Below are 12262 nucleotides of genomic sequence, written 5' to 3'. Positions count from 1 at the left end.
TAGCCAAGGCTGGGGTTTGAGTGTGTGTGTGTGTGTGGTGTTTTTAGCCAAGGCTGGGGTTTGAGTGTGTGTGTGGTGTTTTTAGCCAAGGCTGGGGTTTGAGTGTGTGTGTGTGTGTGTGTGGTGTTTTTAGCCAAGGCTGGGGTTTGAGTGTGTGTGTGTGTGTGGTGTTTTTAGCCAAGGCTGGGGTTTGAGTGTGTGTGTGTGGTGTTCTTAGCCAAGGCTGGGTTTTGAGTGTGTGTGTGTGTGTGTGTGTGTGTGTGGTGTTTTTAGCCAAGGCTGGGGTTTGAGTGTGTGTGTGTGTGTGTGTGGTGTTTTTAGCCAAGGCTGGGGTTTGAGTGTGTGTGTGGTGTTTTTAGCTAAGGCTGGGGTTTGAGTGTGTGTGTGTGTTGTATTCTGCCATAGTTACAGCTTCCAAACTGACTCAAAACAGTCTGCATATGCTGTTTAATTTCTCTGCAACACACACAGTTCCATCTGTGGAAAAGATCAGCCCGTCGAGACTCTGGACTCAAACAACGAAACCTCCGGAAAAAATATTTGCCTTAGAGGGGTAAGAAATGTGATGACGGACACACACCTCATAGCTCAGACTCCAGGATATAATCTCCTCTTTTAATTATAATTGTGCTCGGTCTCCTTCGCACGGGGTAATGTCACGCACTAAATACCACCCCCGAGATAATCTGTGCCAACAAACCCTCCCCCTAGCCGTCCCAGGGCGGTTTCACTAAGGTCCTCTAGCACTCGACACTTGATAGGGGCATTTGTCAAAAAAATTATAAGTACATTTTTTTCTAGGCCCATATTCAGGGGTCCTGACTTAAGTTGTTACCGAATGTGATGATGTTACGTGTGTAATTTGGCTTTAGATGGGAAATGGTGCACTGGTGATGACACACACACACACAGCTCCCCTCTTAAATAAACTATACCTTCCTTTCTCCTTCTCTTTCTCTGTGTTTACTCTGTGTAAAGTTAGGTGACTGTGGCAGTTCCTTGTGCCTCTCAGTCCAACAGTCCATTCCATTTCACCCAATAAAATCAACTGTTTGTGAGAATGGCTCCATGCGTTATTTTACAGTAATCAAGAACTGATTACCTCAGCAACATTCAGACAACATTCGGATAAGGCAATGCTGTGACAATGCTGTGAGTGTGTGTGTGTGTGTGTGTGTCTGTATGTACGTGCGCGTGTTTGTGTATTTGTGGCAGCGTCTGTGTTTATCATTGCAGGGTGAATTATGTGGGGGCGAGTGAGAGTTTGACTGGAGAGTCACAGAGAGAGTGCGTTTATCATGGAGGTGCTTCATCTTTCTCTCCCTGTCTTCTCACATTCACACACACATAGACACACAACAAAAACATAAATTGCGGAAAAGTCTACCTAGGAACAGAGAGTGTTCCAGTCTCTTACCATGTCTGAGTCTCTCTTAGGGGTCTTGTACTCAAACGCAGTGTTTCCATCTGAATCAAGGAAGGCAACCCTGCTTGGTCGCCCAATCCTAGGAGAGGAGAGAGGGAGGGAGAACAGGAGAGAAAGATACAATTTCATTTGATCAAGTTAGAGACTAGTCATTACTAATGATTATCACATGATTATTGTTAGTTTTTCCTGTCAGTGTGTGTTACCTCTGGTAGGTGATGGAGAAGGTCAGGCTGGTTCTAGTGAGAGAGAAGCGTGCCCGGGCCACACCACTGGAGCTGGGTAACCAGGAGCCTGTCACTCCCGTCAACACTGCTACAAAGTCTGGACACACACACACACAGTTAAGTAAAGATGTAATTCAGAATGACTGAATGGAGGAATAATTTCCTTGTTACGTGGGCTGTGAGAGAATGTGTCCTTCTCTGTATATCCTTGTACTGTATATCCATGTACTGCATGTATAATATGTGTGTGTGTTTCCATGTCAGGTAGCCTAGCGGTTAAGAGCATTGGGCCAGTAATCGAAATGTTGCTGGTTCGAATCCCCGAGTCGACTAGGTGACCAAATCTATTGATGTGCCCTTGATCAAGGCACTTAACGCTAAAAACTACCGTAAGTGATTAAAATGTTAATGACTAAATGTAAATGATGTATTTCCATGCATGAGTGTACAGTATGTGTGTTTGCATGAGTGGGTTTGTGTGGTCGAGTGTGCATGCTCACCAGTGCGGCTCTCCCCAGAGGAAATGTCCTCAGAGCTGAGGTATGAGCGGTCATTGTAGGACTTGTGCAGGTCATCCTCTTTCTCCTTCTCCTGGAAGTACTCGAAGCCATCAAACACCGCCTCTGCCTGCTTCCTGTCCACGTCGCCTGGACAAGTGCAACACAACACCCAGGGGCACCGCGTGTGAGGCGGTGGGCTATTTACACAACACCTACAGGTTGGCATTACTTTAACATGAAGGCATAAAGTAAGGAGAATCACAGCAAATGTTGAATGAGTGAAACAGCTAGAAAGCGTGACAGGGTGAAATAGAGGAGAGGAATAATTCTGAAATGCCAAGAGTTCTTTCTGTCCTCCCTAATTATCTCTGTCTCTCTCCCTCTCTTATTTCTCTCTATCCACCCTCTCTGTCTGTCTCTCCTCTTTCTCTCTCTCCAGGTGTCTCTTCCAATCACTTGTTGGATCACTCCTGGCTCGTCTGGGTGCCACGGTAGCAAGGTTGGTTTCTTAGTCCGAGGAGCAGAGGGGGAGTGACACTCACGTGCAATCCCAACAATGACCTGCTGTTCTAAACCACTGTGTGTCCTGATGCCATGAGCACATTTCAGTGCCTCACACACACTGAAATACAGACACACTGAAAAGCATACTGAGAGAAAAAACACACACACTATGAGACAGACAGGCTCTTACTCACACACACATCATCAAAGAGTCCAGACCTATCTCTTCAAGGTCATCCACTCTACTCCTAGACTATCTGCTCGCTCTCTCTCTCTCTCGCTCTCTCTCTCCATAGGGCATGCTCTAGGGCTTCTGTGTAGTGTCAGTCTCACCTCCTTCCATTCCACTATACTGTATCCTCAGGTGCACCAGTGAATATATATATATACACACACACACAAGCATGCGTGCATACACACCCCGTTTTCCATCACTTAGACAAACATACTCAAAGCTTTTTAACATTTAGACACACACACTCATACTTTTCCTAAAGAAACAACCACAACACACTCCCAAGCTTTTCAAAAAATCACCACTACGACACACACACTCTCAACATTTTCCCACATGAACACAAACACACTCAATGTTGTCTCAGTGCTGGGGGCCCACACCTCAGAGAAACCCAGGGCTTTACCTTAACTTTCCATTACCAAAACACACTGCTGAATAACTATGGAGAAAATAAGGCCCAACACGTGTGAGTGAATGTTTGCGCAGGCGCGTGCGTGGTGTGTGTGTGTGGGCGGCGGGGGGTGCAGGGGGTGCATGATTGTGAGTTTGGGTGAATGGGGGAGTGACAAAGAGGGAATAAGATAAATTAACAAAAGGAGAGCGAGAATGAGCATATTTGACACAGTCAAGTAGGAGAGACAACCGAGACCAGACCGGCTACTGATTACCAATCAGCCTCTCTTGAGAACAACATAATGAAACTGACCTAGAGAGAGCGAGAGAGGGGTAACAGGAGACATGGGGCAGGATAGATCATTAGTAGGCTAGTAGGGGTTACCTTTGGGCAGGTCTATATAGTGATAGGGACAGTTAGTAGGCTAGTAGGGGTTACCTTTGGGCAGGTCTATATAGTGATAGGGACAGTTAGTAGGCTAGTAGGGGTTACCTTTGGGCAGGTCTATATAGTGATAGGGACAGTTAGTAGGCTAGTAGGGGTTACCTTTGGGCAGGTCTATATAGTGATAGGGACAGTTAGTAGGCTAGTAGGGGTTACCTTTGGGCAAGTCTATATAGTTATAGGGACAGTTAGTAGGCTAGTAGGGGTTACCTTTGGGCAAGTCTATATAGTTATAGGGACAGTTAGTAGGCTAGTAGGGGTTACCTTTGGGCAAGTCTATATAGTTATAGGGACAGTTAGTAGGCTAGTAGGGGTTACCTTTGGGGCAGGTCTTGCAACATTGTCCAGGTAGCAGTACTGGGTCCACACAGCTAGGCTCAGGACAGTCCCGCTTGACGTTCTTACAGCTTACCTTCCCCAACACCTTACTCTTACGACCCCTTTGCTGAAAATAATAGACAAGAAGCATCAACTCCTCATCCGACTCTGACCTCAAAACTGTATCACACAGGTCTGATGATATATGTTAAATGGGGTCATTTTGGGGGCACTAAGATCTGGAGATGATTTTGGTAATTGATTCATTCATAATTAATTTGTTTGTTATTTTAGGCCCAATTTCTGTCCATTGATAGGCCTACATAATGGCTCCACTATCCAAGATTGACATGTACTCTATTAGGCTTATTGTGAAGGGTGTTACTTACTGTCTCGCAGTAACATTGGACACAGTGCATGACTCCAAACGGCTCCCCGAGGTCAGGGTGCCAAGTGTCCTCCAGAGAATAGAATCTTCCTCCGAATGAACATCCTGCAATCATTCCAGAAGAACCCATTAAGACAACAATACACTAGCAGTTGGTATAGTCCACATAAACATGTAAAACTGGTGAGTGGCCTGTAACATCCCCCTGTTTAGGTTGCTTAAGTTAATAAGAACTGAGGTTGGGGCGTTAGTATACTTTTGTTGAACTTTAAATCAGAAGTATGCTGGCATTACGTAGTTCACATGGCATATCACTCCATTACATAGTTCACATGACATATCACTCCATTACATAGTTCACATGACATATCACTCCATTACATAGTTCACATGGCATATCACTCCATTACATAGTTCACATGACATATCACTCCATTACATAGTTCACATGACATATCACTCCATTACGTAGTTCACAGTACATATCACTCCATTACATAGTTCACATGACATATCACTCCATTACATAGTTCACATGGCATATCACTCCATTACGTAGTTCACATGTCATATCACTCCATTACATAGTTCACATGACATATCACTCCATTACATAGTTCACATGACATATCACTCCATTACGTAGTTCACATGACATATCACTCCATTACATAGTTCACATGTCATATCACTCCATTACATAGTTCACATGTCATATCACTCCATTACATAGTTCACATGACATATCACTCCATTACATAGTTCACATGACATATCACTCCATTACGTAGTTCACATGGCATATCACTCCATTACATAGTTCACATGACATATCACTCCATTACATAGTTCACATGACATATCACTCCATTACATAGTTCACATGGCATATCACTCCATTACATAGTTCACATGGCATATCACTCCATTACATAGTTCACATGGCATATCACTCCATTACATAGTTCACATGGCATATCACTCCATTACATAGTTCACATGACATATCACTCCATTACGTAGTTCACAGTACATATCACTCCATTACATAGTTCACATGACATATCACTCCATTACGTAGTTCACAGTACATATCACTCCATTACGTAGTTCACAGTACATATCACTCCATTACATAGTTCACATGACATATCACTCCATTACGTAGTTCACAGTACGTATCACTCCATTACGTAGTTCACAGTACATATCACTCCATTACATAGCTCACATGGCATATCACTCCATTACATAGTTCACATGGCATATCACTCCATTACATAGTTCACATGACATATCACTCCATTACGTAGTTCACAGTACATATCACTCCATTACATAGTTCACATGTCATATCACTCCATTACATAGTTCACATGGCATATCACTCCATTACATAGTTCACATGGCATATCACTCCATTACATAGTTCACATGACATATCACTCCATTACGTAGTTCACAGTACATATCACTCCATTACATAGTTCACATGGCATATCACTCCATTACATAGTTCACATGTCATATCACTCCATTACATAGTTCACATGTCATATCACTCCATTACTGGATGTCTCATGCTCCAGAGCTCACCGACGCCTCCTGTTTCATTTAAATGGTGCGGGGGACCCTCAAATGAATGAAAAAAATAGGTCCATTCACACAACAAACACCAAGCCATTTGGAAAGAGAAATAAAAATAATGCGCTTTTGGTAGCCTACCAGGGGCTATGTAATGGAAACGAATTGATAGATTAGGTTTCAGTATTTCAAAATAATTGTTAAAGTAGTATTAATAAAAGTATTGCATTATAAAAAGCCTACATAACAATTGCCCCAGCAACAAGTGTTTGCACCACAACCCTCCCCTGCCTAGCTCCATATGGGTGTTCGCCGCAGCCTGGAGGTGAGGCTCCCCGGTGCCAAGTTCACTCCTGTTGATTTGATATTGCGCGGTTGCCGTAGCTGCTAACAACCTGGTTCGTATTATTCTTTCACTAAGTGACTACACTTTAAACAGTCCAGTGGCGTTAGAGTTAGACGTAGCACCATGCTTTCCCGCACAACTCACTGCAATATAAATCACTGCTTGGCACAGCCGATTGATTACAGTTTCCAGAATTGGATAAACGTTATTAGTGGCAGTTGTTAATACACTGCTCTAATCCCTTGATTTCATACAATTTTAAAAACAAGCAGTTTAAAGCCCTGCATATGAACCAGATGGCATTCTCGGTGGTTATGATTAAGATATTTTCTGCAAAATTCTTCATGAAGTAACCATAACAATGGGACATTTAAGGAAGAGAACAAACAAAAAGATTGGGTTGATAATAAGGGTGATGCTGTGCAGTGACAAACTTTGCTAGACAAAATGATAGGCTAAGAATAGGCTGTAGTAGCCTAAGTAATCATCTACTGACGGTCTTAAAAAGCTATGGACATTAGGCTATACATTCACATTTATATTTGGCAGATTAGCAAACGAGCACTAGGCTAGCCTATAGGATTCAAAACGCAGCAGGGGCCATTCATTGAATTCAGATATGTAGGTTGAAAAGAAGTAGAAGAAGCATCTTGGCTCACCTGACATGCCCTTGGATGGTAAAGGTTCCCTCTCCGAATGGATGGGCAGAACGGGAGATTTATGCCGTGAGGCCAGTCCAGAGTGCAGCCACGCGCAGCTCATCACGCACAGTAAGGAACTCAGCGCGCTGCGAGTCTGCATCCTGGCGAGTGGTAGCATCCCAAACTGGCTCCGGTTGCTCTTTTCCCTTTTTGTTCTTGAAAACTTCTTCCTTTCGTTTTTAGAAGCTTTCACGTGAACGTAAGTTGTCACTCCAGTAATAAACCTTCTCTAAATAATCAGGAATAGGTCAGCATTCAAGTCGCCTATTTGTTGATGGTCTTGAAGTTATTCCTATTCGGAAATAAAGACTCCCAAGTTGTGCAACAGAGAGAAGCAGAGAAAGTGACCAGAGGTTGGAGATTTTCCGAGGCAATGACTGTACCAGCCCAGAAGCGTATGTCCCGTCCTTGCGGGTCCCTTCCCACTTTATACTTTCCCTGGACACTTGGAGCAGGCACGGGCAGGGAGGGGTGAGAAGGAAAGGAGTGGGTGGTGTTAGGAGGGGGGGGGGTCAACAGGGGTCTTAGAGCCCATACCCCTAAACTAATTCCATGTAAAATGTGAACACCTAGTGAAGGAAAAGGGAATCTTCAGGGCTGTAGCCTACAGTAGGCTAGGGAGGAATGTTGGTTTCTGTGTGTGCAGCCTGTTCTGTATTTATACAACTGCTTCTAGAGTTCAGACATAAGTGACTTAACAGAAACAAATGAACATTGTTTGAATAGCTCGGGCGACGTATTTCAATCTGTGTTGATCCTCTATATCACAGAATGCCCTTTTTTATTTAACACTTTATTTATTTTGGCCAAATTAACTTCAGCTTCAAATACCTACCATTCCTACCTGAACATTCATACGTTTGTGTAGCCTATTTGTGTAGCCTGTTCTCATTGAAGAAGAATGGCTGAAGTCATCGACAATATCGACTCACATTCTTTATTATTTTGTTTACGGAAACGTTCTCTTATTGTTATAAAAGTGAAAATGACATACAATAAAACACTTGATTTACATTTCTTTTAAGTTTAGCGATATGCTTCCCACTCCTCCATGTTCCGTAGGTGCGAGAATGCGTGCAAGAGGCTTCAGGCATGGTCCCTACCGAGGCATCACGAGCGCTCGGCGGGTCAAGTTTACAGTGAAGTGCGCACGGAGATTTATTTGTATAAGTTCACAGCAAGAGTCTCGCCATTCAGTCATTCTGTGGAACAGTAATGATCCCTTTGTGAGTGTAAGTACAGGACAACCACCTCCAATTAGACATATGATGATAATATAGTAATGATAAGATTAATCAAAATAATAATGGCACATAATAACAAATGTCAAACTTGAGGGGGGGGGTCAGGCTGTGAATCAGGCTGTTTAGAGAAGAACCATATATCTATTACTGATTGTAGCTTTGTCTGTCGCGCTCCGGAGACGGTGCAGGTCTCTCGCCTCTAAACCCTCCCCAATCCATCCACATGCTAAACATGACGATACAATATGCTCAATGGCGATAACCTATCCCATTCAATAAGAAACCAGAACGTCCCCTTTCTGCCCGAATGACCCTGTCTCTAACAAGTGCTATAAACAACAACTATGAAAAGAAAGAGACAACGATGTCTCGAAGCATAGGCCTTTATCCAAATTAAAGTTTTCTAAAGTCTTAGGTAGGGCTGTGACTATTATTACATTTTGGGTAACGGTTATTGTCGATTTTTTTTTTTTTTTGCAGGCCTAATGCTTCATAACTGTGTTTGGGGCGGCAGGTAGCCTAGTGGTTAGAGTGTTGGGCCAGTAACCGAATTGTTGCTGGATCGAATCCCCGAGCTGACAAGGTAAAAATCAGTCGTGCTGCCCCTGAACAATGTCAGTTAACCCACTGTTCCCCGGTAGTCCGTCATTGTAAATAAGAATTTGTTCTTAACTGACTTGTCTAGTTAAAATATATATATATTTTTAATAATGCATCTCTGAAAATGTGACATCATACCTAATGCACACAACACAGCTTTGGCGACACCCTTCAAAACACGAATTAAGCTTTTCCTCCCAACTGTGGTGTTCTACTCATTTTAAAAACTGTAGAAATGAAAAACTGCTATTGGGTAAGCTAGATCTACTTGCATACGGTATGAAGTTCAATCCCCTCTTCTCCTAAAATTAATATATTAAGACAATTATGTCAGTATATTTTTGGGGTCCATGGTTATTGTCTATAATTGTCGGTAGTATTATTATATGATAATTGTGCCATCACTAGTCTTAGGCTATTTGAATAAAATTGCATTCTATTTTCTGCATCCGTTTGTATTTATGGCTAGTTCCCCAGCGCCAGTGTAGGTGGAGATAGAAGTGAATGTGGGAACCCCTAAATATCTGGCAAAGCATTGGAATAAAACTGACTTATTTTGTCCCCTTGTGTTTATGCTATAGACAGACATTGTAGCCGAAATTGAAGAGCAAATAAACATTATTATTGAAAAAGTACAGATCGGACATGCCAGTTTGGTGGTGAAAGTACATATAAAGTACACAAATACAGCACCAGTCAAATATATATTTGGATTTGTTTAACACTGTTTTGGTTACTACATGATTCCATGTTTTATTTCATAGTTTTGAAGTCTTCCCTATTATTCTACAATGTAGCAAATAGTAAAACATAAAGAAACACACTGGAGTAGGAGTCCACACATTTGACTGGTAGTATATATACATTACATTTATATTCCTGACATTGTTTGTTCTGGTTTGTTTCTTCATTTCCTTCTTTTAATTTATTTTGAGATTTGTGTGTATTGTTTTGTATTGCTAGGTATTACTGCACTGTTGGAGATAGCGAAGTTGTATGTGTGAGGACAGCGTGCAATTATTATGCATATGTCACATTATGTGGCTGTGAGAGACTTCCATTTAGGTGAGTGAATTCACACGCGGGTTCCCCTCTCCTCCGTCCACTTCGCGCACCCGTGAAATGGAATCGATGATGGTCTATTTGCACTTCATCACGAAGTGATAACCGCCGCTTTTATTTATTGCTACACGGACCAATTCATTAGACTGGCTAGCGAATTGTCTATTGGAGCTAACACCACACATTTATATTATGCGGGTCACACTCAGAGTAATGAGGGGAGCTTTTGTGTATTTCCCCACACACATGGATTGCTACATAGTAGGTGCACTTTTCTGAATTCCAAAAATGATGTGTGTGTGTGTATGCCTGAGATAATACATCTGGTTTATAGATTCTGGGTGTTGTAAGACATTCTTTAATGTTGCCATATTATTGGGTCTATTGTACAGCCTCCTATTATTGTATATGTAAAAGTAACGGATTCAGGGTTGAAAAGTAGTCTCCACCTCGGTAGCTAGTGTAGGGTTTGTCCTTACCTGACGATTTTTTAAAAATGAGTCTCATTCTCGCACCAACTTCAAGAATGAAAGTAGCTTAGTCAGCAGTTTACAGTCGTTCCGCTAAGCCTTGACTAGTGGTTTAATTTAAAGAAGAGAGGAGCGAGAGGAAGAGACAATGAGAGGGAAAAGGAAAGAGAGAGCGCACGCGTCTGAAGTCATTGCCAAAAAACATTGATTGCGTTCTAATACAATCAATTAACCGTGACCAGCGTTTTATGAGAGTGATTAAGGTTACAATTCCGATAAGACCCAACCTAATATAAACCAGACACCATGCCTATTTTTATAGTCAAAGTGTTGTGTAATATGTTCTCCCTGAAGATAGGACATACCCGAGGCCTAAAATATGACCAGATCAAAGAAACAGAGACGCTATGTAGGCCTATGTGAGAACATATTGGTGCTTTTGATGCAATCATGCCTCTTCTCTGTGTATTTGCTGATGGTGATACAGACAGCCGAAAGTGCATAAACAAGGCAGCGCATGTTTCATTTGTGTAGGCCTACTTCCCCAGAAACCCCCTCACTCCATCCTCTTTCCGTCTGACTGGCACACGTTCGGGACCGCATCCTGTTTGCTGGCTGGATTATACTGGAGGTGTGAATATACCAGCCCAGCCCAGCCGAATATACAGCGAGAAGGGGGAGCAGATAGCCTGGCAGATGTGTACCAACCGGTTACAGGGCGCCCCCAACACCACCTGTTCCCCATCACGGTTTTATGTACACTGATCAAATGGCAGAGGTCGACAACGAGGTCACTACAATTTCTGTCCCTCTTTTACGCACGCACATTTAACCCGCTGTGGCACCTGAGAGATGGATTTGTTTGGTAATATGCCCGATGTCCTTAATTCTAATTTACATTCCAGTCTCAATCATTTCTGACTCGAGTGTAAATGTCGTGAAACAAACCAGAACAAATGCGCTGAATGGAGTATGGACATCCTGTCTCCCGCGCTCTCCTTGGACCACTGCTCGCTTTATCAAGTCCAGACATCGAGACGGAATTTTGTTTCTCAAGAACAACTCAGAAAAAAAGGAAAGTTGCTCACTGATTAGTTCACTTTTATAGAGCGTCGTCAGAAATACGATGACTCATTTTATTTGACCCTTGATAAAATCCTTAATATGACTCTTGGAGGAGGTGGATATTATTTAGCCTAATGATGGAAAAAATAATAACATGCCAGTGATTGAATAGCCATGCCAGTGTTTATAAATTAAACGTATACATGATGAAATATAAATCGGTTCTTAATGGAAACTGAAAGAACAACAAAACGGTAAGGGATGATGTCTTTATAGCTACTGTTATGCTGATGTTGATAATGATGGTAATAAGAACAACCAAGCCTACATGACTTGGTGTTGTCAGGCTAATTCTTCTGTTACTCCTAGCAATGGAAAGTAGAGAATAGCCACTCAAAATTTAAATTGCGGTCTGGTTAGAATGAATGTTTATTCATGTATAAACGCTTGGAATCAATACGCAAACACTGCCGAAACGGCTAAATGAAAGTAGACGGGGGTGCGAATGAAATTGGTGCTCCTGGTTGTCTTTTGCTCACAATCCATTTTCGAGGGTTCCCTAGATGGAGAGTGTGAGTCTAATTATTTCCCTCCATGCAATTAGCGACCAGAAGCCATTGGCATGGAAACGTGGGGAGGAGGGGGACACAACACCACTTGTCTTTGACACCTCGGATCCAACTGTGATATCTCTCACTTTAGGCTTGTACAATTGCGTTACTCCAAGTCGTCACTGTAGCAGCCTGCTGTA

General features: G+C 42.5%; 1 protein-coding gene across 1 annotated transcript in view; it reads right to left on the bottom strand.

Annotated features, from left to right (window-relative positions):
- The window catches only part of LOC124006304 (chordin-like), a 33727-nt gene extending 26248 nt beyond the window's left edge, over positions 1-7479 (bottom strand). The window contains 6 exon segments of the mRNA XM_046316235.1: positions 1418-1505; positions 1633-1750; positions 2154-2300; positions 4052-4178; positions 4441-4544; positions 7029-7479. Coding sequence (XP_046172191.1) covers positions 1418-1505; positions 1633-1750; positions 2154-2300; positions 4052-4178; positions 4441-4544; positions 7029-7188 — 744 coding nt within the window. The 5' untranslated portion in view covers positions 7189-7479.
- Between the last annotated feature and the right edge of the window lie 4783 nt (positions 7480-12262).

This window comes from Oncorhynchus gorbuscha, linkage group LG19 (assembly GCF_021184085.1).
Source record: "Oncorhynchus gorbuscha isolate QuinsamMale2020 ecotype Even-year linkage group LG19, OgorEven_v1.0, whole genome shotgun sequence".
NCBI classification, from domain to species: domain Eukaryota; kingdom Metazoa; phylum Chordata; class Actinopteri; order Salmoniformes; family Salmonidae; genus Oncorhynchus; species Oncorhynchus gorbuscha.
The sequence above is the reverse complement of the archived record's forward strand: the minus strand, read 5'-3'. Positions and strand labels throughout refer to the sequence as shown.